This window comes from Physcomitrium patens, chromosome 12 (assembly GCF_059467195.1).
Source record: "Physcomitrium patens ecotype Gransden chromosome 12, ASM5946719v1, whole genome shotgun sequence".
Taxonomy (NCBI): Eukaryota; Viridiplantae; Streptophyta; class Bryopsida; order Funariales; family Funariaceae; genus Physcomitrium; species Physcomitrium patens.
The window spans coordinates 9,859,272-9,887,148 of NC_143421.1; the positions used below are offsets into that span (position 1 = coordinate 9,859,272).

Sequence of the window (27,877 nt, forward strand, 5' to 3'; positions counted from 1 at the left end):
GAATAGACTTCAATTAATTTATCATTTGGGTGCCGTGAGAACCAGTGATGCAATAAAAATCCGAAAACATCTGATCTCTGTGATGTGCAAACAATCACCATCTTTCGACTGAGGTTCTTAATCGGTTGTTACATACGTCGCCTGCATGTACGTTTTTTTGTATCACATGTCTATCTCAGAGCTTTCCTTTGTTATGAGAGATGTAGGGGTAATATAATTGGTGTGGGAGAATCTCTTTACTAGAGCAGTCCAGTAAAGCAGCGCCCCCAGAAGGGTCTGCATTCTAGTATGCCTGAGTTTGTCTCTGCAATTGTTGCCTTCATAGATTTAAGTGCCACGCTACCTGCACATCTTGGGTAAGTAGAATCTGCTTCTTCGAGTATCCGGTTACGCTGAACAAGAAGTGAAATGTTTGTCGGAGCTCGACAGGTGCCACGAAACTGATTACGCCTAATCCTATACTCGTAGTCCATATCAATGCAGTCCTAGGAATAACAGCAGTGCTACGAACGGAGGTATAAACATGAAAGAAATGTTTGAAACCTATTCTTTCAGGTGAAAAATCTCCAGCCTTCGGGATGACTTTTTCATTCCTTAAAACATTAACTCCACCGCAAGCGGGCAGCATTTTGAACAAAAATAATGTGAAATTCACTTTCTGAAAGATGATGAAAGTAGTACCTATGGAAGGAAAAACATGACACTTGGCCTCCATACTCTTGTTTTTTCTATCCTCCATTCGTCTACCACCGTAAACCCCTCTGTCTAAAGCGATCATTCACCTCAACCATATCTTCATGGTTGCACATTCCACTAACACCAATAAAGCCATGTAATATATTTTGATCTCTCGCGGGGCCCTTCGTAGGATACATCTTATGATGCTACTTAGATGCGTGTTGACTCTACACAGCCAATGACAAAATTGACTCGAGTATTCGCACATCAGCTTGGCCCCAAGATGAACCCACTTGCTGAAAGAGATTCGTTCTGAAATAACATGACAGAAGGAACGGAATGGGAACTGAACACACAAAGTTCAGAGTTAGGCCTACTTCTGACAAACAGGATCCCCTCAAACTAAAGTTGAACATCAGAAAGGACCTTGAGTCAAGCTGCCGGGTACAAGGGAATAGGGTGTAGTTGCACCGAAAACATACTCCCCCAAGATTCGATCCATGCTGATAAGATACGTAATTCACCCTACTCTATATCCGTGACTGAAACACTACCGCTAAACATCAACTACGCTGACCCTGTATCTTCGTAATAATAATTAGGGGTTAGCCCATTTCTGCTCCAAAAGGCAAAGAGAGATGGAAAACGCAGGAGGAGAAAGAAAGCGGGGAAAAAGTCGCGAACTCACTGGCAACGCATTTGCTCCGAAGCGGGACACACGAAGATTTCTTTCGCACGTGCTTCAACCGTGGCGAGGTTTCACGGCACCAGGAAAACATCACAGAACCCGTGGGACCTTCTCCGAGTGAGATCTCCTGATGTCGCAGTCTCATATTGTCGCCGCATTCATGGGTACATATCTTACTCTGTGGATGGTGAGCGGTAGTATTTTTGGCTCGGCGGGGCAGAATCTCAGTCACGATATTTTGGGTCGTTCGGACTCTCTCTCTCTTCTCCTGATCTCTTGAGGCTGAGGGATTGGTGTTCTGAATGTTAGATTAAGGTAGAATACCCGAATTCCTTTAGTTAGTGACTGTGGAGTGCAGTGTTTCGGATCCAGGAAATCTGGTATGTGATTATGGCTACACTCTCTGATGCTGAGCCTTAGCTGGAGAGTGTACTGCTGCGTTGACTTGGTTGTTTTGGGTGTTGTCTGTGTCGATATCTATATTTGGATTTCGATAGCATCTGATTGGAGCTCAACGCGAGAGCGAGGTTGAGATGAAGTGATGGTTCTAGTGTTGGTGCAATGGCTTTTTTGTGGCGAGGTTTGCAGACATGGATAACGTCTCCGATGGTTATGTTGTTCTTCGTTGTGTGTCCTGCTCATGGGTTACAATCTTTTACAGAGCTGCCAGTATCGTGTAGCGTCGCAGGAAATTATCAGAGGCTGAAATTGTTAATGCTAGAGGATAAGGCTATCGAATCTTGCATTCGTTTTGAAATTGAACCTGGTGCGTGGCTGCTTTTTTTCAGAGATTAACCGGCCATGGCGCAACTTTCATTGTCAGGCTCAAGTTTCTCAGCTCTTGTCAACTTCGATAAAAGCTTGGGCTCACTCAAACAGGATACCTGGGGCACCCCCTTGGCGGACTCGGTGCCACAATTTGGCAAACGTCAGCGTCATCCAAGCATTGTTGTTAGCCGTGTGAGTGACCAAACTAGCACCGCTTCCTCCACGCCATTCACTTCTACCACAACGAATGGAAATTCCATTTCCGAGGTGGTCGTTCGTAATACCAATTCCGTGAGGCCGCCCTCCTTCACGGGGCTTAGCACGGTCGGAGCGGTGATAACAGTCACCAAAAAGAAGCGGTTGAGCAGGGATGAGCAGATTGAAGAAGCTGTGGACGTATTCTCTGATTTGACAGGGAGCAAAGTTTTTTTCCAGCTCGTCAGTGAAGACGCCGATGCAGGTACTTACCAATCTGGCCCTCTTGGAAGTGCTTGCTTCAAGCATTGTCTCCGAATTTAGAAGAGTTTAATAGCGTCGACCTTTTGAGGAGGCTACATGAAGATTCTTATTGCTTCAGGGGTTGTCGATGACAGGGGGAGCTGGCAAGAGATGCAAGGAGACGTTCATTAAGGACTGGACAGAGAAGGCCAGAGTGCAGGCAGACAAGGTGCAATACACGGCGGAGTTTAGATTGAATATTAGCGAATTCGGGGAACCAGGGGCCATTTTGGTCCGCAACATGCATCAAGCAGAGTTATATATCGAATCCATCGCTCTATCAATGCCATCAGGAACAGTCTACTTCCCCTGCCACTCCTACATTGCGTCGTCCACCAAAGATCCTAAACCTAGGGTGTTCTTCAACAATAAGGTAACGCCTATTCGTCCTGCTGTAGACCTTCTCTTGAATCCTACCTAGACGGAGAAGAATTTCCAATTTTGTTTTGGTTTCTTCTGTATAAAGCAATACATAGCGGATGTAGAGAGCACAAATGTCGACAAGATGTCTGACTTGGTGCGTTGGCTCAGGTCTATATGCCCTGGGAAACTCCAGCTGGTCTGAAGGATTTACGAGAACAGGAGCTGAAGACGCTGCGAGGCAATGGCACGGGTATGCGGAAGGAGTGGGAACGCATTTACGACTATCAAGTGTACAATGATCTTGGTAATCCTGACAAGGATTATGAACTTCTGAATCGGCCCATTCTTGGAGGAGGGGAATTCAAGTACCCTCGCCGTGTTCGCACTGGCCGTGATCCTTGCAAAGCAGGTACTTGTTTGCTCGCTAACTAGAATTCTCTTTAAAAAAACAGCAAATACTTTTTGTAAAACGGTGTGATGGGAGTCTGTCTGGTGGGAGGAAGGGAGGGAGGGAGAGAGAGAGAGAGAGAGAGAGAGAGGGGATGTTGTCTGACTTCGTGGCAACACTGGTGTTGCAGACCCGACGAAAGAGGAAAAGATCGAAAAGGGAGAAGCGGTATACATCCCTCGTGATGAGAGATTCGAGCCTTTGAAGCAATCCAATTTTACTGCGAACTCGTTGCGTGGTCTTGTGCATAAACTAGTGCCATCGATCAAAGATTTCTTTGACGAGACGCCGGGAGAGTTTGATACTTTCAAGGATATTGAGGCGTTGTTTCTAGAAGGACTGGATTTAGGAAACGAAATACGTGAGAAAGCCGCGAAAGAGTTCAACATCCCCGACTTTCTGAGGGATTTAAGAGCCAACGAAGAGGAGCCTCCGGAGATGACGAGAGAGAGAAATCGACTGCTGAATAGTCTTCCAATTCCAGATTCTATACGGGAAGTCATTCGGACAACCACGACACCGAAGAGTCTCTTGAAATATCCTCAACCTAAAATTCTTTCGAAAGATAGGTTTGCGTGGATGCGCGATGACGAATTCGCTCGTCAAACTCTGGCCGGAATCAATCCCTGTGTTATCAACTGTCTCGAGGTAAGCTGGTGCTTGACCACTTAAGGAGACCTGCAGAAACCTTCCTGCAGCTGGTTTGTATTGAATGAAACGCTTAGTTTCTGACGCACGGCCCGTGTCAAGGATGAACTGTTAGGTGGTTACGATCGCTTGAGTGGACGTTTTGTTCGGAGAGCAGCATGTAGTTACCAGTATGCTCATGATCTGTGTTGCAGAAATTTCCACCTCGAAGCACACTTTCTGAGGAGAATTACGGCCCGCAAGTATCAGCTATCACATCTGAGCTCATCGAGGGGCAGTTGGGAGGCATGACAGTGGCTGAGGTAAACATACATTGTGTCCGAAGGAAGCAGAGGGAATAGACTCGTCAGATCATGAAGTGTGTGGATTACGGAACTGATTCTTGAACTCTCTTTTTGAAGTTGGACTCTCTGTTCTTTACTGTTGTTCAAAACTCTTGGATAGGAATGCAATTGCCACCATAACCAGAATTCGTATTGTACCAGGCTATGGACGCAAAGAAACTGTTTATCATAGACTATCACGACATTTTCATGCCTTATGTGAAGAGAATTAACGAATTGGAGGCTCGGAAGATGTATGCGACGCGAGCGTTGTTCTTCTTGCACAGCGACGGTGCTTTAAGACCTGTTGCAATAGAGCTTAGTTTGCCGCCTTGTATCGAAGGAGGTCCCGGTAGCCAACGTGTTTTCGTGCCGGGTAAAGAGGCTACCACCTTCTGGCTCTGGCAGCTTGCCAAACTGCACTTCCTCACAGCCGACTCAGGCTACCATCAGCTCGTTAGCCATTGGTAAGTTGCCATTTCTTATTGTTTGGGGGTGGTCTTTCGACACTAAGCATGAGAAAATTTGAAGAAAATATGTAGAAGCTCGTAATTAACCCAATAGGTGTTATCATCCCAAACTTACTCTTCGAAGGGTTTTTCTGCTCCTGTACAGTTCACTTCAATTTTAACTTTGAAGTCTCAAAACTTGAGAGTATGGGATGTTTGAGATTCTATGAATTGGACTCTACTAGCAGTTTGGGGTTCTAGATTATAGTAATAGAATGACGGAGTGATGGGGACATGTGCTGCACAGGTTGCGCACACATGCGTGCACAGAGCCCTATATCATTGCGACATATAGGCAGCTAAGCGCCCTGCATCCGATTGCCAAGCTCCTCCACCCTCACCTTCGTTACACCATGGAGATCAACGCAGCAGCAAGGCAAAATCTAATTGCTGCAGGAGGAATCATTGAGCAGACATTTACCCCGGGAAAATACGCCCTGGAAATGAGCGCTGTTGTGTACAACGCTTTGTGGCGGTTTGATCAGGAGGCCTTGCCTGAAGATCTCATCCGAAGGTGTGCACACTAAGTCATGTCCAGTGACATGTCCCAAAATTTGTTGCGACAAGACGTGAACAAAAGTGAATAGTAACTGATCCCAGGAATTTCACATACGAACTAAGGTTTTCGGTGCAGTGCAGAATGATTGTGGGTTTGCGATGCTGACTCTCTGTCCACCTATTTCTGTTGCAGAGGGATGGCTGAACGGGACGAGACTGCTCCTCATGGCCTGCGTCTTCGGATAGAGGACTATCCCTTTGCTGCTGACGGGCTTCTGGTGTGGTCCAGCACAGAGGAATGGATCCGCAACTACATTTCCCTGTACTACCCCGACAGCCAGACCATCCTTGATGATGCCGAGCTCCAGGGGTGGTGGACGGAGATTCGTACCAAGGGTCATGTGGACAAGGCGGATGAGGAATGGTGGCCAACGCTCGACAGCCCTGAGACTTTGGTTAAGATACTAACCACCATGATTTGGATCGCCTCAGGACATCACGCAGCTGTAAATTTCGGCCAGTATGACTTCGCCGGCTTTCCTCCAAACCAGCCGTGCCTGGCCAGGAAATTCGTTCCGGAAGTAGACGGACCCGAATTCAAGGACTTATTAAAGGATCCTCACAAGTTCATGCTACAAACCTTGCCCAACCAAGAGCAATCCACCGTGTTAATGATGGTGGTGGAGTCGCTGTCGACGCATTCCCCGGACGAGGAGTACCTCGGTTACAACGGCATGCACACGAATTGGACGAATGACCAAAGGGCAGTGGAGGCTTTCCAGGCCTTCACAAGCCGATTGGCCGAAGTGGACAAGATCATTATTGAGCGGAACAAGGATCTGACGAACAAACACCGGGCAGGTGCTGGCACTCTCCCCTACGAGCTTTTGTTGCAGAAATCTGGGCCCGGGATCACCATGCGAGGAATTCCCAACAGCATTTCAATCTAGCTTGCTCAACCTGCTAAACTGTGCAGACACCTCGAAGAGGTGAATGCAAAGTAGACTATGTTCCATCTATTGTTAAGCGTTGTAACCATTTATATATATTTTTTCATATATATATTGACAGTAGATTTTTCCAGGGTGGGATAGTAATATATTCATCAATTATGTATCCTGGCACTGCAGCCCTTGTACATGAAGGATTAGCTGTTGATTTTCTGTTGAGATCACCCATGACTCTTTGGAGTTGGTTTGCGAATGAACGTCTTAAGTTGCATTTACAGCTGCCGATTCTAGTTGTCTTTAACCATTTGTGTGTGATTACGCAACCATTCGCTCAACGAAGTAGCTCGTGGGTACCTACAGTGATTGTTTCATGTGTGTTGTATACTCATTATAATTAATCCTCGTATGTATTGGTTGGAAAAAACTAGTTGACTAGCGAATTAGTAATCACAAGATATTAGACTGATTCTTTTGTTGGAGTGTTTCGAAATGTCCTTAAACAAGACTGGGTGAATTTCAAGTGAGCGACGAACAATGAAAAGGTAAATATTGACCTACGCAGGCTCTCACAATGGAGATTTATACAGTTGAACGTACGCACAACTAGAAATAACATTGTTTTAATATAGTTGCGAATTCATGGTTTGTGGTGAGTCCAATTTGAAAATGGTGACACGGAAAAAAAATAAGCCAACATCTGTGACTTTTGTATTCATGAGTATGATCTGTAATGATTTAAAAACTAGATTACAAAAAAATGATAATTACCAAAAATACATAAAAATGTAAAAATATATGTATAATTTCATGATAATATATAAAAAATAAAATGATGAATATATTGCAATTCTAACTGATATTGATTCTTGAAAACAATAATAATAGAAAGGAACTAAAACTGCACCCTCAAGAGCAGGGAGGGAAGGGAAGGAGGGATGAAGTCGGAATGGAGATGGATGAAGGGTAGAGATGGAATGTGAATTAAGAGACACGTCAGCAGTCGTTCCAAGGGGGGTTGCCGTGGGGGAACAGGACAGAATTGGGAGAAAAGGGGGTTTGAAGGGGTTGAGAGGGAGAGAGAGACGGAGCGGGGCAGAGGAGGGAGGAGGAGGGAGGAGGAGGGAGGGAGGAGAATGGGGATTGTGAAAGGGGAGCCCCGCCCAGCCCCGCCTACGAGGAGGGAGGGAGGAGGAGAAGAAGAAGAAGAAGAAGAAGAAGCATAAGGACGAGTCGAAACAGGAGGAAGAAGGGAGGAGGGAGGAGTATTCGGGGCCATGTCCGTCGATCACACAGAGAGAAGGAGACGAAGGGAGGGGAAGGGAAGAAGAAGGGAGAAAGAAATAGTAAGTAAGTTATGTAACTAATCAACATCTCTCTGGCTCTCTCTGGCTCTCTCTGGCTATCTCAGAGTCAGCAATGTTACTTCTACTAGTAGTACCCCACCATCCCATCCATCCCCGTCTGCTTCCTTCCTTCCTTACTCCCTCCCCACTCCAGCCATCTCTCTCTCTGCCCCTCTTCCGCTCCCTCTCTCCGTCATTCTCTCTGTCTGTCTCACTCTTTCCTCTCCCTCACGAATCTGGCCACACTTACTTTACTGCAGCAGCTCCTCCCTCCCTCCCTCCCTCCCTCCCTCCCTGTTGCCCTGTTCCCTCCTCCTCCTGCATGGCTTTTGTTTACAGCCCTTTCGTGTCTCCGCCGTAGCTGCTGCTGCTGCTGCTGCTGCTGGCATTTGCGTTCGGATTTTCGGGTTCTGTGAGGTGTCGCTGTGGTTGCAGTTGCGGGCTTGCTTTCGATTTTTTGTGAGGAGGGTGAAATTCGAGGGATAGGAGGGAGAGTGAGAGGAAGAGGTGGTGGTGGTGTTGCTCTTTTCTTTCTCTTTCTTTTTAGATTTTTAGATTTCTTTTTTTTCTTTTTTTTCTTTTTTTTAAGATTGAGTTGATTAGGATTTCCGAATTTCGAGATTCGGTGGTTTGTGATTTTGGTTGTTTTCGGCAATTCTGGTGGATGTGAGTGGGAGAGTGATTGTGAGCTGGCGGATTGAAGGAGACTAAGGAGGGGTAGGTCAGCGATGCGAGGAAGAGTTGACGTGGTGAGCGTTGGGCGGGGCCCTTAGGTTTCAGTCAGGTTGGTGGGGTAGTAGTGTAGAATTTGATGTCGCAGAAAAAGAGATTAAGCAGCAGTAGCGGAGGAAGCGGTGGCATCTCGCTGAATATGATATCAGCTACCAAGAAGCCAAAGAACCAGCAGCAGACATCAATACCGGATGGGTTTGAGAAAAATGGAAAACTGGGGATGGCTGTAGAGGTCACCAATTCTGATATGATGTTAATGAATGGCGTTGAGGACCATCTTGCATCTGCTGGGCCGGCATCGGCGATGACTGTGAGTAGTAGTCCTGGAATCGGGACTACAGCGAACTTATCACGGAAGAAGGCCACTCCACCGCAGCCTGCGAGGAAGTTGGTAATCAAGCCTTTCAAAGGTAGTTTCTCTCGTGGGATGTCGATGAGGATTGAAGCACGCGCATCTTTCCTTTAATAACTGTTGTGCACATTCTAAGTTGTATAGGTTTTGGATATGGTCGTGAGATTTGAATTGTTCGTAATTATTAGTTGGAAATGCTGATTAGATTTAGCTGTGCACTTGCAATTGAAAGTATCATTTGCGCTGTATCTTTGTGCCGTGAGGTTCTGAGGTCAGTCATGGCTCTGTTAATCAAAGAGCAACGTTTTTAGGGTTTTCGACTGTTCCGTTTGCTGGTGAGGTTGGTTAAGGATTTTTCGAGCGACAGGCTGTCATGATTTTCCGGTGGTTATTGTGGTTGAAATCAACTTATTTCTCTCGTGAAAATGCACCTCTGATTTCTATGTTATGTCAATGGGTAGATCCCTCCAGATCTTGGAAATTCTTGTCATAAAAAAAAATAATATATATATATATATATATATATATTATTTTATCTTATATTTTCCTGTGAGTTCTTGAAGCCTATGGAATTGCAATCGAGAATTATTTTAGAAATTTCGTTGGAGCAGTCTTGAGTTTTGATCAGAACAGTATCATATATCAGCTTTATGGAACCTTCGTAATGTCTGAATCGTTGTGACATGGTAAGTGGGATATTTGGTTAACAGAGTCGTTGGTTGGTACCGTTCTTTTGGGCAGTTTCTCAGTAGTTCTTCGATTTTTCACATCAAGCGCTGGATGACACCTCGCATTGGATCTTTTGCATCCAGCCCGTGGAGTACTTATTTGTTTAACTTTGAGAATCTTCATCGGTTTCAGTGTTACTGTCGGTCAGGACGAAACGCTAATGTGCGTTATCTGCAGCTTAGCGAATACGAAACAGGTTGTGCGTTCGAATACTTGAAGTTCCTGATGTGCCTGGGTTTTTTTTAATACAGAGAAACCAAAGCTGCCTAAAGACTTCGAAGAAGTGACATGGGCCAAGCTCAGAGAAGCCGTAACTGCAATTCACTTAAAGCAGCCCGTGAATTGCAGTTTAGAGGAGCTATATCGGGTATGCAAATTCTTTGTGACTTCTAAGTCTAATATATGGTATTTATTTATAAATTATGTGAAATGAAGGATGGCGGCTTGGATTCGCAAGTCCATATCGCGTCGTCTAGTTGCTCATTGTTCTCATTTCGTGGGTATGTTAACATTAGTTTGACAATGACTTTTGACTTGAAAATTTGACTTCTGAGTCAGGATTGGAAGCTTCACATGCATTATTCAGCTGTTTGAGTAACGTTGATCTTTGACACTTGCCAGCTGTGGTTTCGTTACAGGCTGTAGAGGACCTCTGCCTTCACAAGATGGCAGGGAATTTGTACAGGAGACTGCAGCAGGAGTGTGAAAGTCACATTTCAGTCAAGCTGCGAGACCTTGTAGGACGCAGTCCTGATTCTGTGGTGTTCCTGTCTCATGTTGAAAGTTGCTGGCAAGATCATTGCGACCAAATGCTTCTTATCCGAAGCATTGCGCTCTATCTGGATCGAACCTATGTTATCCCGAATTCAGGTGTTCGATCGTTGTGGGATATGGGTTTGCAACTTTTCCGCCGCCATCTTTCAGCTTGCCCTGAAGTTGAGTCCAAGACTGTCTCTGGTCTTCTCACGCTTATCGAGAAGGAGAGGTGAGATCTAGTGGTAAGCTTGGATATGTTTTTCTGTGTTGAAGGTTATAAGTTAGATGTGGCAAGTAGCTTCAGTGCACAGCTTTCAAGGAGCGGTTTTTTAGTAACCACATTGTTAAGTATCAGACGATTTTGGGAAGGATCATTATTTCTTGCTGTGCTTATGATGTAATATTTGTTTGTGGTTTTCACGGAGATGATTGGAACATGACCTTATCCTGGGGTTTATGTTTGCATGCAGGATGGGAGAGACTGTGGATCGGAGTTTACTGAAACACTTGCTACGAATGTTTAGTGCTCTTTGTATATATTCAGAGAGCTTTGAGAGGCGGTTCTTAGATTGTACTGCCGATTTCTATGCAGCTGAGGGGATACGCTTTATGCAGCAAACAGATGTGCCTGATTATCTTAAACATGTTGAGGTGAGTACACTGTTTTTCGATCTAGGAAGTAGTTTGGTGGTTTTTTTAAAGGTCCCAGCTGAAATTTGAGTTCAATTTTTAGGTCCACGAACTGCGGACAGGAATATGCTTTTTGAGACGTTATGTTTGCGCAGAATCGACTTCATGAAGAGAATGAGCGGTGCCTGCTCTATCTGGATGGAAGTACTCGGAAATCACTGGTGGCTACTGCTGAGAAACAACTTCTTAGTCGTCATACAACTGCAATTCTGGAGAAGGTAATGCAGCATGATCTTCAGCTCCTCCCCTTCAAAATGATCAAGGAAATAGATGGACCTTTCTTCATGTATATATGGTTAGTCAATCTGATATAGAAAATCAGAAATCATGTTGCGTCTTAGAGCACACTAATACTATCATAAGGATTGGGCATTTTTTAATCAAAGAATGCATGTGTATGATTTCAGTTTTTGTAGCTCTCAGGCCTTGCTATCTTGACATTTAGATAATGTATACTGAGATATTCTTGTTTCTTTCCTTTTTGTTTCTCTCTAATCAGTTGCGGTTAAAGTTTATGCATTTGTGGAAAGAATATTAACTGTCTCTGCCATGCGGGTGATGATAGGGGTTCAGCATGTTGATGGATGCGAATCGTTTGGCAGATCTTCAACGGATGTACATGTTGTTTGCACGGGTGAATACCTTGGAGTCCTTGAAGATGGCCCTGAGCACTTATATCAAGGCGACGGGAAATAGCACTGTGATGGATGAAGAAAAGGATAAGGATATGGTGTCTTGGCTTTTAGATCTGAAGGCCCGACTTGATGCTATCTGGGAAGAGAGCTTCTTTAGGAATGAAACTTTTTCCAACACTTTGAAGGATGCGTTCGAGCATCTGATCAATCTGCGTCAGGTGAATATAATCTTCAATTGAACTCTGAGTTGAAGTCTAGAGGTTAATACCACGTTTGTTGTTGTTGTTATTGTTGTTGTTGTTGGTGGTTGTGGTGGTGGTGGTGCGTGTGAGCGAGAGAGAGAGAGAGAGAGAGAGAGAGAGAGAGAGAGAGAGAGTGTGTGTGTGTGTGTGTGTGTGTGTGTGTGTGACGCGGGTTCTCAAAATATAATTTCGCTAATTGGTAATCCTTGTTCAAGATTTTTTCCAAAAAGTATCCACGTATAATTTATTTTTTAATTTATTTTTTTTTTGTTTTATCGTGTTGCAGTTTTGATATACTGCGCATTTTAATTAATATTTTGATGAAAATAACGAATTTAGTGTAGATGAGTTTATGTTTGATTGAAAGTGTAACTTGTTTTGAATTTGTGAGGCTTAATGTCTGGTTGGGATGCATTGGCTGATTATGGGTAAGTGATGGTGTTCAGAATCGGCCTGCTGAGCTTATTGCTAAATTCATTGATGGAAAGCTGCGTTCTGGCAATAAGGGAACCTCAGAAGAGGAGCTGGAGGGCATTCTTGATAAAGTGCTGGTGCTTTTTAGATTCATTCAGGTATGCTTAGAGCTTCCTGATCTGCGTGGGAATTTGTATTTCTCAAAACATACACACACGCACACGAACAATCTTGCTCTTTTGAAGGGTGGCATATATCCTGCTTTAGAATGGGAAATCTTGTATGTGTTTTTAGTTCGTGCCTCTTGAATTGGATTGTCTTTGAAGTGTGTATATTTGTACTTGATAATTGTTTCAGATTTAATGTATTTTTGGATGTGTTTTTTAATGGTTAAATCCAGGGTAAAGATGTATTTGAAGCTTTCTACAAGAAGGATCTTGCTAAGCGCTTGCTTCTAGGAAAGAGCGCCTCCATTGATGCAGAGAAATCCATGATATCAAAGGTAAGAAAGTGTAGGAAGTCTATGGAGTTCCTCAGCATTGCAGTCCAGCTCGTGATGGAGCTCTTATACCTTGCGGAGCAGCGCGATTAGAATGCCTGTCCTTGTTTCTGCCACTCATTAATTTCATCCTACATGATGTTAGCTTAAGACCACTGGTGAATTATTCGGTCTCATGGATGTGTTTCTATTTGAATGTTGTACTCTTTTGTCAGCTCAAGACGGAATGTGGGAGTCAGTTCACAAACAAACTGGAAGGAATGTTCAAGGTATGAGTCTTCTCTCCTGATAGGTGCAAATTCTGTTCTGCTCGATGCCTTTGCTTCTTTTGTTACCTTCAGCTTTTGGTGGTTGGTTTACACTGGCTTCTCAACACTCAGTTTTCTTGCGCTTAGGGTGATGGATTTTAATTGTTGTTGTCTTTTACTTTTGCAGGACATCGAGCTTTCTCGAGAAATCAACGAGTCATTTAGGCAGTCTGCTCAGGCACGGCTAAAGCTCCCCTCCGGAATTGAGATGAACGTTCACGTCCTCACTACTGGGTAATAAACCTTTTTAGTCACTCGAAGCTCTCTTGTTGATTCTTTTAATGGTTTGTGCCATACTTCTGGATGCCTTCTTGTCAAGCTTTATATGTGAAGTATTGTGTAGTGATTAACACTTGCAATCTGCATTCTATCTTATTATTTTTTGGTGTTGTAGCTATTGGCCTACATATCCACCCATGGAGGTTAGGCTTCCACGCGAGCTCAATGTGTATCAGGACATATTCAAGGAGTTTTATCTAAGTAAGCACAGTGGGCGACGTCTGATGTGGCAAAACTCTTTGGGTCATTGTGTGCTGAAGGCCAACTTCCCAAAAGGAAAGAAGGAGCTGTCTGTTTCTCTTTTCCAGGTAAAGTGAATCATTTTTTTCCAACGTCGACTTTAGCTTTTCAGGAGCGCCTACTAAATGTTTAATTATGTCTGTTGCATTGTTTACGTATGATTTGTTTAAGAGGCCTCATCTGACGTCGTACTTTTTATTCCCCCCGCTCTCCCTCCACAGACTCTAGTGCTGATGCTCTTCAACGATGCCCAGTCTTTGACTTTTCACGACATTAAAGATACTTCTGCCATTGAGGACAAGGAGCTTCGCAGAACCCTTCAATCATTGGCGTGTGGTAAAATTCGTGTTTTGAACAAGGTACAGTGTATATTTAATGTTTTATCTAAAAATATATATTGCAGATACCCTCAATTGATAGCAACATATATTTATATAAATATTGATAGTTGTATAACATTTGTAATGATATTGACCTGGGTAATATGTGGTGTTGTTAGATTTATCATGTGTTTGAAGGTGAAGTTGATTAGTGATTTAGAAGTTGAAGCTGTACCCTAGATGAAATGTTATTGAATGTTTCGTTTTTGTGAATACAGATACCAAAGGGCAGAGAAGTGGAAGATGAAGACACATTTGTTTTCAATGAGGACTTTGTTGCTCCTCTCTTCCGAATCAAGGTAATGTTTTCTGGTTTTCTCGCATTTTAATAATTTTTTTAAGTTCTGCACGTCTGCCAAATAGCCTAAGAACAGCTACGGATATTTATACTCATAGAATGCCTATATCAGGTCAATGCAATACAATTAAAGGAAACTGTTGAGGAGAATACGACTACAACAGAGCGAGTCTTTCAGGACCGCCAATATCAGGTTTGGAAGTTATTAACTTTGACTTGATTGTAGATTTCCTCGCAATCTGATTTACAAGCACTCACCAGACATCAGTCTTTTTTTACTTTTTTCCCACGATTTATCTAGAATTCAAGTTTGTATATTTATGTAACTTCGTTGATTCTGTTGCAATTTGGTTGTTTTGTGTAGATCGATGCTGCAATCGTACGGATCATGAAAACACGCAAGGTGTTAAGTCACACATTGTTAATAACTGAACTATTTCAGCAGGTGAATATTTCATACCTCGAATTATTATCCAGAATTTCGGATTCACTTCTGCAAGTCATCGATGATGTGTAGTGCTGTTATTGAAATTCTGTATTTCAAGTGTTTTTTTTGTTGTTAAACGCATGTGATGTTAAATTGCAGCTGAAATTTCCAATTAAACCAGCTGACTTGAAGAAAAGAATCGAGAGCTTGATTGACCGGGAGTACCTTGAAAGGGACAAAGCCAATCCTCAGATCTACAACTACCTTGCTTAGATATTCTAGAACTGATATGATAAGCTGTTGAATCTTCTGGCTATTTTGGGAGGCAGAGTTTGCTATGTTGACATTCTTCCTCCTGTTTCTGTAAACAATTTTTCTAGCACACTATCATATCTCATTTGGAAGTGAACACTTTCGACATGTTTATGTTGGTGGCTTCACTTCAATGACCCAGTTTGTTTATATACACTAGGAGAATCTAGTTTGTGGTCGCTTGTTTCTTTCAGGGATCGTCTGCCTGGCATGTGGGAGCTTTGCTGGTTCCCATCAAGTAGAAACCTTTTTCACATCGAGGAGCAGCCTAGCAGTCCCTTAGCTACTATGCGCTGATCCTCAATTTTATGATCCTCAGCAATGCAGCTTCTTAGCAACTGTGAAGCCTATTTTCAGCTCCAATCCAGGTTTTGAGCACATGGCCTTCTTTCAATCATGTCTGGGAGATCGTTATAGAACTGCGTCCTCATGTATTTTAACACACACTTTTAAGCATTAAGTTTTCATTTTCATCGTTTGTTGCCGGGCGAAGTGTTTTCTTCGGAATCTCTTTTGGGATGGTCCATGTTGTTCTATAAGTCAAGTAGCCCCTCTGCTCAAAACCAGTGTAGCACTGACACGCACTGCCAAGCCAGGTATGCTCTTGGGCAACCTGTAGTATTTCCATCCTCAACAGATGTTTGACTCTTTTTGTAGATAACACACTATCACAATTATTTATTGAGCATGCCATTAATTCCATTTCTATTCTTTGGTTGACAGCAACCGATTTCAAAATGTATCCGAAGCCTTTTCTTTATATTAAATACTCATTTTGGATTAATATAACTTTGCAGCTTCAAAAATTTGAAGGATCATTTTATCTTCTCATATTACAAGAGATGATTTTTAAATCCATAAACGTTCTCAATCTTGTAATGTAAAGCTTCCTCTCACTCCTTTGTAGACCAGAAGAATCTAGAGCTGAGCAAGTTGTAAAGTAAACCCTTCTTATCATTGCTCAGATGATTTTAAATCAGTTTGTTGAAAATCAAAGAATTGGTTTAAATAGTTAACTTGCTTGTCTATTGATGCAATTCCTTAGATCTACAACCTTATTATGACCATGAGATAAAATATCTTTTTCTTCTCTAGATGAATTGGATTCAAGATTTTTGGATCTTTTTATCAATTTTGAAGGCTTTTTGCATTGTCATATGCACCAACTTATATGGTGATTCTTGTCGCACAAGAAAATGAGGTTTTCTATGTATGAGAAAAGGGATGCTTTTAGTGTGGATAGATTCAATAAGCATTGGCACCATATTTACGTCAATCTAAGCATTGGACCTAGGTGGGTGTCATGGATATATATATTTACTCCAGTAATTACTTATATGCTTAGATAGAAGTAGATTAACTCATAATATCTTCTAGAAAAGCTTTCTAAAAGGTGCATAGAGGTGATTTTGACTTTACACATATTTGTAGTTGATTGGTAGGTTAAAAGCTTGGTCAATAAGTTAACCATGTATCACATGTGTTGGTAGTTTGTGGAATAAGCTAACTATGTGGCAACATTAAAGAATAAGATTGAAGTATTTTCAATTATGATATCACATGATCCACCTCCCATGGTGTCTTTAATGCTAGAAATTAGAAACAATGTAGATTTAGAAAGATTGTGGTCACTAGAAAATGTGCAACAAACATCCAACTACAATTCTCTATAATTATTGTTGGCTACTTTTAAAAACAAACATAATATAGCAAAAATTATATAGTTCAAAATAACAAACAAAGTGAAGAATAAACAAGTAAAGGCTCTTGAATTCACATCTTTTAATTCAATGGACGTTGATGGCTTAAGCTTTAATTATCATGAATTAATTATGCATAAGATCTTCTCTAATGATGGTCATATAATCAAAAGAGCGGATTTTAGAGAATTTGAGTTATCTTAAAGTTCTCCTTTCATGGTATTCCAATGAAATCTTTGGAAAGTTATATCCTTAAATGCTACACCACCTTTGCAGATATTTCTTTGTGTGATGTGAAGGTATTGCCATCATCTTGCACATAGAATTTCAAAGTCCATAAATTTCATATTTCAAAATTTTCCATGATCTCTATAATAGAAATTAATACCAAAAGAATGTCATGTAAAATTAAGATTAGATGAGCTCTAGCCTTACTTTCTTATAAGTCCAATAGTATAGGTAAAATCTTGTAGATTGGTACTATCTCTATTAATTGAGCTGCTTGTTACAACATGAGAACTATCAAGGCATATGCTCCATGTTTGAGGGTATTTGTAATTATTATGAATAAAAACTCAAAAAAAAAAAACAAACAAACAAACAAACAAACAAACAAAAAAACAAACAAACAAAACAAAAAAAATAAACAAATCTTATGTGATGTTCTCGTACCTAAGTTGATAAAATATGTTGATGTTGGTATTCTAATACTTCATCTATTAAAGTAATGCATATAAAAGATGTAACATTAGTTCAATGATATTATGTGAATGGAGTGTATTAAAACCTATTAGTTTTTACTTTATCTTGTTCTATAGCTCTACTAGGATTTTGTTTATTTTTACAATATTTGAGTCAAATAAGGATAAAACCATTTCCTTCTATTAAGATAGCTACTTGCATATTTAGAATTGATAAATTAGACCTATATGTAATTATAATATTTTTTTTTTATTCTTAGTTTTAATTATCATGGAATGTTGTGTTTTGGTACAAATCCATAATTATTCCTTGCAAAGGTAGATTTTTGTTGTAACTTTGTTTTTGCCAATGTCTTGGACTCTTTGATTCTATAATCACTTGCTATACAAAACATCATTGTATAAGAAGGTTTAAATAGTTAATTAAAATGGACTTTATAATATTAGTAATAATATTTTTAAATTATGTTATAAGGTTCCAATCAACTCTCAAATCCATAGCATGTTCATTTTTAAGGCCACAATCTAATTTTTTTTTCTAATCTTTTTATAATTTATGAGACAAGAAGAAGGATTTTTTTTTGAAATTTCTTTCAACACAATCTAAGTGGTGAATTTAAAGAAGCCTATGAATGAAAAACCGCTTGGCTTTTAGATTGTTCTAGAATCAAAATACAAATTCTAAGCTTAAAATGTACAAAAACTAAGTTTAGATCTAAATGGTGATAAAATCAAAATTTGATAGGTGTCTTCTTTAGAAGTAGCTTTTAAATATACATAATCTTACTTTAGATCCTTTCTAAAAACAATAATTATCTATATTCTCCTCAAAGATTTTCTTTCAAAGTTTTAAATTAAAGTCTTTTGATCTTTTGTCCACAAAGTAAGCAATAATAGTAGACTAAGACTACTTGGCTATTACTTTCTATACACTATTGTTGTTTATGAAGACTTCATAAGGATTAGTTCAAATCAATAGCCATGCATAGCTCCTTGTCAACCCTTTAAGGAATAATTCATTAAGGAATTATTTTGTTAAGTAAGGTGTACCTTGAATCTAATAGATGTCTTAGAATGCAAGCACTTTACTTTCTTTTACAAGACATATAAAAAAGATTAGTCTTGTTTTAAATGTGGGAGTTTCTTGTACAAACAATTTAATCTAGAATTATCAATTCTATCTTACACTTTTTAGGCATAAAATATCATCTCAAAATAAATAATAAAACTTCAATAATCTCAAATTGTAATCTTAAATAAAACTTGAAAAAAATAAAAAATAAAAAATATTCTTATATTGCTTAGTAATTGATCATGATTTTAAGATCATAAAAATAGCTATGTGGCACTATTATGTTATGTAAAATTTAGTCTAAAAATACACCAAATATTTAGTTATAGAAGAGTTTTCAACTTACCTTGAGTTCTTTTTGTAATCAGAAAGAATGTATGAAGTGTTTAGAAATTCTTGTCTTAGAAATTGTGGCTCTTCTAAAATCTTTAAGTCAATTATTTTTTTATCAATTTTTTAATTAATCAATCAATCAATATTCCTAAATGACCTTACTTGAATAATTTTTAAGGTTATTTATATGTCCTACACTTATTTCTAAGATAATTGAGTATGTTTCAAGCTCATGGATGAGGCCTCTATTAAAACTTTTTAAGCCACTACCAACATTTTTCTTAAATGGCCTTCTTTAGATAACTTTTAAAATCATTTATAGCCTTAGTCATCTCTAAGACAATTTAGTTTGTTATAAACTTATAGATATGGGCTCTACTAATACTATTTAAGCCACTACCAACTTTATTTAAATATAAAATGACCTTCAATTAAATTCTAAATAATTCTTATAAATATCCTTAAGTAAATCTATCAATCTTTAATAGAATCCTATCCAAATCCTAAAAACCTACTCAAATCCTAAAATTCCTACTTAAAACTTAATTTAGTTCTATTCAACCATAAAATAATTCTAATTAAATTTTAATTAAATCTTATTTAATATTTTGCAAGATTAATATCACATTAAAATATTTTTAATTTCCTAATTAATCATTGATTTTATATAAGAATTTTTACAAACTTTAGACTCTTAATTAAAAACATGCATAAGAAATTTGAAAAGAATTGTAGTTAACAAATTGAGAGAAAAGTTAAAATTCTACATGGGAATTGAATTGCATCCTTTCTCCAACCTTCATGCTAAGCTCTTATTTCCAATATCTCTCTCTTAAACCATAAATTTTCTCCCAAATGTTTTGGTCTTTACAAATGTTAAACCTCTACTGATTTTCACTTTGATTCAACTAGCAAATTCTTCCAAATCTTAGAAATCCTTATTGTCTTATAAATCTCCAATTTTGGATAGCTTAATCAACTTGAATTCTAATAAATCTTAATCTAAATGTCTAATTGAACTTAAATTTGTAATACAAATCCATCACAGCTATTTTCACAAATTAATAAAATTTCATCTATAGATTTACTTACAAAATCCTATAAAATGTAAATTCTATAATATTTTTCAAAAACCGAAGTTATTTTAAGATAACTTTGGTTATTACACAATGTAATTACAAAATCTAAACCCTCAAAATCAACACTTGCAGAAACATTCTCTAATTTGTTCTCAAATCTCACTTTCTAATCTAACAAAAAAACCATCTATGAAATGTAGGCATTGGATTTGTACATTGGGATTTAGTTTCAACCTTGGTTCACAATTCATTCTCTCAAAATATTGTTTCAGGGTTTTTATAGGTAATTTTTGCCTTTAAAATATTTTTTTAGTTTCACCTTAAAATGCTCATAGGAATTTAATTTTCTAATCTACCTTATTTTGCCTTCTTTATGATCCTACAAAGTAAGTCGAATCCTTTATAATATAGAAGGCAATACAGACTAAAATCTTCACTATCTCTCTGTTTTTATCTACAGATTTTAAAGTAAATTTTTAATGTCTTTAATAGAGTTCTTCTATAATATAGATCTTATTTTTCTCTTTTATATAATACCCATGTTACAACACATCAACACAACAATGACCATACCTTCAAATCTTACACACAACTACAAATTGCCAACCTTAACACTTAAACTCTACACTTCGCCCCTCTACCTAAGCTCTCCATTTCAATACTGGATATATATATATATATATATATATATAGATTGATTTATTGATTTATTTATTTTTTTTCCAGATTCTTTTTTATATAATTAAAATTTTAAAAATAAAATAATTCATTAGACATGTTTTACAAATGATAAGATGACCTACACAATTAGTATAAATTTCATTGAACATGATTATTAAACATTGCAATATTGTCAATAAATTATTTAAAACATATAATTATCTTAAATAAAACTATTTATTTTAAGTACACAGATAATTTTAAAAGTACTTAAGTATTTAAAATAGTAATAATCCAACACTTAAGAATTCATTGGGTTATTACTGTTTAAGTACACCTGTTATACAGATGAAGACTGTGTTTACCAGGCCAAGGCCATTGTACACTTGGTTGAGCTTACTTCACACCATCCTATTCATGACAACTAATTCCAAAATACATTTGAAGCGCAAAAATTTGACCCTTTCACTGCACAATCTTGGGATGTCAGCGTATATAAAACTACAAAACTCACGCACTTGATACTGGTTGGTTTATTTAACCTCAACATAACCTAATCCCTAGGATTCACCTGTAGAAAAAAGGAGATACTAGGAGTTCATAGAACACTGAAGGCTTTCGAAGATACCGAAAAGGAAATTTTTCACATCTTTTTCACTTTGGGAGGCAACTGCTGCTCTTGGAACGCCATTTAAAGAAAGCTGCACAATAGGGCTAAAGTCGATCTGAATTTCTGAACCTCGCCAGCATCAGATATCGAGGCCGTAATGGCAATCCGGAATTCTGATAAGACACTAACCTCAAGAATTTTAAGTCTTGCAACCAGAGAGATTACCCTTTACTGCTCTAAGAAGAAACAGAGATTGTGGCTTTACTTCTTTGACTACACGAACCAAAAGTCGGTACCAAAAGAATGTGTGAATGTAATAGCTGCTAGTCTTAAGTTACCCGTATGACGAACCCCAGAGTTCATCGCAATTAGGGAAAAATCTGTAATAAAAATTATATTCTGACAAACCTTCGTCACGGGTCTCCAGTAGGGATGGTTTGCAAGTCGGATGAAGATGATACCCTATTGGGTCTTGGAGGTAGAAAAGGTGAGGGAAAATTGGAGAAACTATGGCTTGGTCTATGACATTGACCACCAGAAGGGGATGACGGCATGGATCGTGTTACATTCGCCATCGGCGACCCAGGGGCAGGATTAATACCTCCTCCTCCCCTTTCCCGTCTCTCCCTTTCTTGTGATTCCTTGAGCAAAAAATCAATCCATAAATCTGCAAAAGACTGATCACGCAAAAATATTTTGTCAATTTTGATTCGAAAAATCTTTCTAACTTAAGCATCCACTTGGATATTTCGCAAACCTCTCCAATACCAAAGGGAAGTTAACGCTGATATTTGGAGTAATGTCGATCTTGCAAAATAGTTAAGGCTGATAATTGTTTAACTTCCACTAGAGTTTTTCGCAAAGCGAAAATGTCACACCTGATTATCACCAGGGGTAGGTCGAGCATAAGGGTCTGATTCTGAACCACCAAGAATGCCCCCAACAATGCGACCCGGCATACCAAAAACACTTCGAACCATTCCACCACCTCTAGCGCTTTGTTGCGCTACGCCGACACGTCTCTTGTCCTCTTCCGAGAACCCCAGCATGCGCACCATAAGATCCAGAACCTAAAGAACAACAGCTCTAACATTAGAATCTATATCTATTTTGACGTTTAAATGAAAGCTGAAGCAGATGATGAGTTACCTTAAGACACAGCATCTTTCAATAATGACTGTCTCAAGCGAACTACAGGATAAAAAGCACAGAAATCTCAATTGCAAAGTACGAAGGTTGAACCTCTCTGCTGTGATGTCTTTCAAAATAAGTAACTAACAGCTTAATAACAATCCGCCTGCACAAACACAACAGTAACATGCTCAACATCATACACAAAAGAATGATATACAGTTCGCTACGATTGGGCAAAATCTGTGAAGTAAGCCATGGAGAAAAGAGGAAACTTTTCATATTGTTGAGGCGCTTGAGATGAAAAATGGAAAAGGAACAAGAAAAAAACTGTTCACATGAATTATTGAACCTATCCTACATGAACAATTACAAAAGGTCAGGGACAGAACCTATCAACATAGAAGTCTGAGTCAGACGACATGCGATTGAGGCTTGTAATAGATTGCTCTAGTGCAGCACGGAGCTTTAACACTTGTTGCTCCAGCGTATGCATGTTATGCTTCAACTCCTCATTGACGGAATCTGCATTTCCTAATTTCTTTGTTACTGCTTCCAGTTCCTGAACTTTCAAGTCAATAGTCCCTTCCGCGATCTGCTCTCCAAATCAACACAGCTATGTGAGCACTAGTAATGTGAATGCGACCAGCCATTCTAAACATGAACCTACGTAAATCATGCATAACATTCTTAGGACCTACGTATAGCCTTCAGAGCATATATTCTAGCGCCGGACTCTGCAGTATTTCTGAGATAAATAGAACAACCTCATATAATGAATCATCATTTCTTTTTCATTAATAGCTAGAGCAACCACAGAACTCAATCTTGGGGTTAGCCCAAAATCACACCCTACCTTAAGATCTCTGGTTAGTCTGGCATTCAATTCCTTGACTGCACGAAGTTCTGATTCCAGACGCTCCTGAATCATTGACACGGACGTTAAAGAGATAGCACAAACTATCAGAAATAGACGAGGCAAGAAGTGCAAATCGACTGAATTGCAAAACCTATCACTTCAATGGTAACTGCTTCAAATGCTGAGAATGAGTTATTAAAGGAATTGAAAGGAACATATACTTGAGCGTCACTTTCTGCATAGTATTGTCCGAGAGCGCTTTGAAGGTTTGCGAGTTCCATATCTTTAGCCTCTAGAGCCTCAGAGCAAGTTTGTAGTCGTTGTTTTAGAAGTTCCATCTCTTCATTGGTGTCCATTGTCCTCAAAACATTTTTTCTATACGCCTGTTCCAACTCATCTTGGGATTTGGCTAGGGCTTGCTGCAACTGGCCAACACAATCCTCGGCAGTCTTCAACCGCAGTTCAAGGTCGCCAATAAGAAAACTGTCATTGTCCATCTTCTCTGAGGTTGTTGATTCCTGTCAGATAATATCAAATGCGTTACAAATAGCGGTTGACCTATAATGCATGATTGTCTACTCATACTTCAAATAGCCCAGAAATCAGATGCTACACACCTCATCAACAGGTGTGTTATGATTCTATCAAAGAGAAATGCTTGTAGGCAAACCTTAATTTCATAACGGGACTTGATGACAAAATATGTAGGTTCTGGATTAAATACTAGCATAATTGATACCATTTGAGAAGTGAGGCACGGCGTAAACAACTTGGATACTAAAACATTCAGATTTCATTTTAGGTGAATCATGGAGCATATGCCTACTGCATTACAAAGACTTCTTGATACACGATCTACAAACTAAGGTAAAGTCACAATCCAAACCAAAGTAAACCAATTCTAAAGATAACTAGTTGTATACTGTCAGGCAGAAGGTGTGTACCATGTCCAGAAGATTTTGCCTTAATCTTCCCAAGTTCTGTATTGCTTTGTCTCGCTCAATGGATAACTCTTCAACTTTTTTAACAAGTGTGTCTCGTTCCAGCAGCGCGTCTTCCAATTTCTTCGGAAGTATCTCTGGTTCCAGCGAAATTTCCTCCAGTTTTTTCGAAAGTTCATCTCGTTCAATTGAGACATCCTCCAGTTTATTCGAAAGTGCATCTCGTTCAATTGACACATCCTCTAGTCTTTTTTGCAGCGAGCAGCAAACCTCCTCTGAAGCTCTTAGCTTCTCAGATAAGGATACTACCTGCACCAAAATCAGATGAGAACAGATACACATATATCATGATGATGATACTTAAACTCAAAATGATTCTAATTGATCCTGACTGAGGAACTGATGTTGATTTTGGGGTGTTTCATACTCATAAATGTTTTTCTGAATGTGTATGGAATTTCAAGAATAACTCTGATGCATAAACTGTGCTTGTATACCTGTTCGTCTTCTGCTTTTGGTGTGTTTAACTCTTCGACAGAAGAAGTATCTTGAAATTTATCGTCTTTGGATTCCACCTCAGAAAGTAGCGGCACTGATTCCTCTAGTCCATTAACTACCTGCAATTGCGCCCAGCAAATGAATAAAAATAATAATAACTCCTTAATAAAATATTACATAACGTGATGGAAACAGCGGTTTACTTCCAAGAAGGTGAGAGTCGATGACGTACTATGGAATTACACTTACCAAAACATTTCAAGCTGAACAAACACATAATTATTTAATCCTGTAAGGCAATGATAAGAAAGTTTTACCAACGTCAAAGCCAAACTTACTTCGCTATCTGAGGAGCTGAGTTCAAGCTTTATTGTCTGTGGAGACTCAAATCTGTTAGCAACGATGCTATTATCATCCAAGACCTCTGCAGAAAACAAGTCAAATCGAAAAGCTAAGAACATGAAATCGTAGATAGTGGACACAGAAGCAAGAAAAATGTCAGCAATAAAAGGGAACCAGTAAGGAAGATTGTAAAGGAACGCACAATGGCAGACAATAAAGTTCTTACAGTGTCCACAAATGAAAGGCAAGCAAATCAGAACACAGAAACAAATTCAAAGAATTGAAGGATAAAAGCGCCAAATAAAGATACTGCCACTATGTCATTCAATACAATTCTAAAGTCTAAGAATGGATGTACTTTCAATTTCCGGCTCCCTGTCTTCTTTTTCAACCGATGCTTCGTCTCTCTGAAGATGCTCTTTTAGATCACCGAAATGTCCATTCATCCTCTCCTGCACATCCTTGCTTGGTTTTACTACCTCATCGTTCCCATCCTTTGTATCCCCAGGTCGTACTAACTAACATGCCAATTCATTCTGCCACTCGGGCCAATTTTATAAGCTAATAGTATAATATGAAGCCCGTGACGAATATTAAAAACAACGGCAGAGCAATTACCTTATTCTGATCATTAAATAAAGCATCTCGTTTCGTGCTGTTGATTAAAAATTGTTCCTTCAACAATTTGTTTTCTTCGCGCAGGATTGAAACCTCCATCTAACAAAATAAAAGTAAAACTTTAAGGAGATGAAACTGCAAAATCTAAACAATATTCAAAAACCCCAACTTAAATTAGCTGTCAACTGCTTTTTCTCTTCTAGCTCAAAGTAATCCACAGCGTCGAAAATTACGATATGAAGTACTGAAAACTGTGTGGACTCTCTGCATTGAAATGTAAAAATAATTGAAACACAGTTAAAGAGCTAAAGAATGCTATGCTCTCTAGAGTAACACGTGCAATCGGTTCGAACAACTTGGCACAACAATAGATGAGGAACTGTGAAAGATTCCTTTCGTACATCTGAAAATCATATAATCTATGTGCTATTTATTGTTAAGGACAATAAATGGTAACAGCATACCTCTTTCTCTTCAAGAAGAGCATTGTACTTCTTCATCGCAGCTTCCGGATCAATCTGAAGTTTGTCCCCTTTGTCATTATAATAGTCGAGCTGCATTAGAGTAAGGGTGAGCGAAACTTTCGTAGGCGGTTTCATGGAGTATTGAATAGAGTAAACAGGATGGGAAATCGTCAAGAGTGAGCATGTGCGTTATATAAACCTTTCAAGCTTCTCTGTTTCCTTCTTTTTTGTTCCTTCAATATCCTATTCTAATAGGTATTCTTCGGGCTAAGAAGAGCTGAGTATTTCAATCACACAAGAATGCCACGGCGATTGCTTGTGAATGACCAGGAGACAGAGAAGAGATATTTTGTGAGCTAGATTATCTAGAAATCGCAAGCAATGAATCTGCGCAAATATGCAACTTAAAATATACCGTAGTCACAGGTTCCATTACATGGCTAATAAAGGAACTGACTATTAATTAAGAAAACGATCGTTGTGCGTTCGAGTTATGCAGCGGGATACTCAAATGTCATGCAGAGATTGATAGATAACTTGAACTGAGCAATGTAATTTTAGGTCTTCAATCACTTAAGACTTGAGCTAAACAGAATTCCATTTTCCCAGATCTGAAACCCGTGTCTTCACCGCGTCACAGCCTTTCAACCTCTAAACCAGAGAATCAAAAATCCACTCCGCTCAGATTGCACCTGTCGTGTCCTCACACACTGAAAGCCAAAAACTTCTTCACAAAATTGGACCTCCTAGACCAAAGATCGCACAAAAACGAGTTTCCACGAAGAGCGAGATACCTCGGTCGGGGGAAAATTTCCGCCCTCGTCATCGCTGTCGCGAGTATGCGCAGACTTAAGGTCTTCATTGTAGTAACCCTCGAATGAACCATCCTCCGGGGCCCCCTCTCCATCTAGCTCATCTTGACTATCCAACACATCAGAGGCAATCTGGGTGATATTGTCCTTCAATTTCTCAAACCTGCTCCACATTATGCCGCTCCTTCTAACAGTCCTCCTCCTTGAACCCTAAAAGGCCAATTCCAAACCCTCGCCACGACGAACTCTCCTACTCCGCCTCAAATTGCGACTAATCTCACTTCCAGCGGGCCTCAGAACCTTGAATCTAGATCTACCGGGGAGGGATTGAACTGCCGCACGCCTCGACGTGCACTCGCCCTGGAATTGGAAAGCTTCTTCCCGCAATGGTGTGTCCCTCCTGGCCCTGTTAGTGTACATTGACGAAACCCCGAGATACAGAGCATAGAGCACAGCAGAGCAGCGCTTGCAGGGCAAGTGAAGTTGAGTCTGGCCGGGCAAGACAGAAAGACACGACTCGGTATTGCATTGCCTTCCTTCCTTAACTCACTGACCGACTCCTCCGTCGACAGACACTCTTTGCTTGTGCCCCTATGCCCGGATTAATGCGGGTATCTTCACGTACCTCTATCGCATACGAGTAAGGGTATCTTATTTCTCTCTACTTATGCTAATATACCCGGATTAATGAAGGGTATATTAACGTACCTATTCCGCATACCAGTAAGGGTATGGGATCACTCTTTGCGTCATTGGCGCAGGAGGAACCGGTCGTCATCCTTGACAGATCGTTGCAGGGTATGAACTGGTTATCAACCCGGGTTTATGACAAACGCCGTGTTTTATCACTTTTTGTGTGTTCTTGTTGGTCTTGCTCATTAAAACTTGCCACAGGTTTATTGCAAATTCTGTAAAATAATAATTGTGGTAACGTATTTACTTCTAATGATTTTTTTAATTAACTTTATTTGAACCACATTTATTGCGGTTGATGGCTTTGTCAATTTATTGCGGTTGATGGCTTAATTTTTTTTAAACACACGTTTGGAT

The 27,877-nt window shown here is 39.6% G+C and overlaps 3 protein-coding genes across 6 annotated transcripts; 2 read left to right on the top strand and 1 right to left on the bottom strand.

Moving 5' to 3' along the window:
• Positions 1–1,418: 1,418 nt before the first annotated feature.
• Positions 1,419–6,595, top strand: LOC112289962 (linoleate 13S-lipoxygenase 3-1, chloroplastic). 3 transcript variants are annotated; one of them, XM_073537571.2, is made up of 9 exons: positions 1,419–1,530; positions 2,155–2,594; positions 2,728–3,005; positions 3,164–3,404; positions 3,574–4,091; positions 4,286–4,393; positions 4,577–4,881; positions 5,171–5,437; positions 5,615–6,595. In XM_073537571.2, the coding sequence occupies exons 2-9, from the start codon at positions 2,168–2,170 to the stop codon at positions 6,369–6,371; spliced, it is 2,901 nt and encodes a 966-aa protein (XP_073393672.1). In that variant the 5' UTR covers positions 1,419–1,530; positions 2,155–2,167; the 3' UTR covers positions 6,372–6,595. The 3 variants fall into 3 exon arrangements, with proteins under 3 accessions (XP_073393672.1, XP_024391518.1, XP_024391519.1); XM_024535750.3 differs by having other exon boundaries at positions 1,483–1,746; XM_024535751.3 differs by having other exon boundaries at positions 1,502–1,681.
• A 1,028-nt stretch (positions 6,596–7,623) lies between these two features.
• Positions 7,624–15,480, top strand: LOC112289963 (cullin-4). The gene is made up of 16 exons (XM_024535753.3): positions 7,624–8,856; positions 9,779–9,894; positions 10,166–10,512; positions 10,754–10,934; positions 11,069–11,191; positions 11,539–11,826; positions 12,297–12,422; positions 12,665–12,766; positions 12,979–13,032; positions 13,199–13,305; positions 13,466–13,658; positions 13,812–13,949; positions 14,189–14,269; positions 14,381–14,461; positions 14,633–14,713; positions 14,855–15,480. The coding sequence occupies exons 1-16, from the start codon at positions 8,526–8,528 to the stop codon at positions 14,966–14,968; spliced, it is 2,463 nt and encodes an 820-aa protein (XP_024391521.1). The 5' UTR covers positions 7,624–8,525; the 3' UTR covers positions 14,969–15,480.
• A 5,462-nt stretch (positions 15,481–20,942) lies between these two features.
• Positions 20,943–27,336, bottom strand: LOC112290006 (uncharacterized). Of its 2 annotated transcripts, none has more exons than XM_024535857.3 (13): positions 26,810–27,336; positions 26,016–26,105; positions 25,552–25,650; positions 25,292–25,385; positions 24,930–25,015; positions 24,591–24,710; positions 24,097–24,402; positions 23,374–23,670; positions 23,150–23,215; positions 22,686–22,888; positions 22,405–22,459; positions 22,041–22,232; positions 20,943–21,839 (listed from the first exon to the last, which is right to left on the bottom strand). In XM_024535857.3, the coding sequence occupies exons 1-13, from the start codon at positions 26,999–27,001 to the stop codon at positions 21,576–21,578; spliced, it is 2,064 nt and encodes a 687-aa protein (XP_024391625.1). In that variant the 5' UTR covers positions 27,002–27,336; the 3' UTR covers positions 20,943–21,575. The 2 variants fall into 2 exon arrangements, with proteins under 2 accessions (XP_024391625.1, XP_024391624.1); XM_024535856.3 differs by having other exon boundaries at positions 25,292–25,394; positions 26,810–27,296.
• Positions 27,337–27,877: the final 541 nt, after the last annotated feature.

Bases quoted from the DNA above. Each gene is read 5' to 3' on its own strand.
- LOC112289962 (XM_073537571.2), top strand. From the start codon at position 2,168: ATGGCGCAACTTTCATTGTCAGGCTCAAGTTTCTCAGCTCTTGTCAAC. The intron at 2,595-2,727 runs GTACTTACCAAT...TGTCGATGACAG, and splicing joins CAGTGAAGACGCCGATGCAG to GGGGAGCTGGCAAGAGATGC. The intron at 4,092-4,285 runs GTAAGCTGGTGC...TCTGTGTTGCAG, and splicing joins GTGTTATCAACTGTCTCGAG to AAATTTCCACCTCGAAGCAC.
- LOC112289963 (XM_024535753.3), top strand. From the start codon at position 8,526: ATGTCGCAGAAAAAGAGATTAAGCAGCAGTAGCGGAGGAAGCGGTGGC. The intron at 12,423-12,664 runs GTATGCTTAGAG...GGTTAAATCCAG, and splicing joins TGCTTTTTAGATTCATTCAG to GGTAAAGATGTATTTGAAGC. The intron at 13,659-13,811 runs GTAAAGTGAATC...CTCCCTCCACAG, and splicing joins TGTCTGTTTCTCTTTTCCAG to ACTCTAGTGCTGATGCTCTT.
- LOC112290006 (XM_024535856.3), bottom strand. From the start codon at position 27,001: ATGTGGAGCAGGTTTGAGAAATTGAAGGACAATATCACCCAGATTGCC. The intron at 23,671-24,096 runs GTACACACCTTC...ATTATCTGACAG, and splicing joins GGCAAAATCTTCTGGACATG to GAATCAACAACCTCAGAGAA. The intron at 22,889-23,149 runs GTAGGGTGTGAT...TTTGGAGAGCAG, and splicing joins GACTAACCAGAGATCTTAAG to ATCGCGGAAGGGACTATTGA.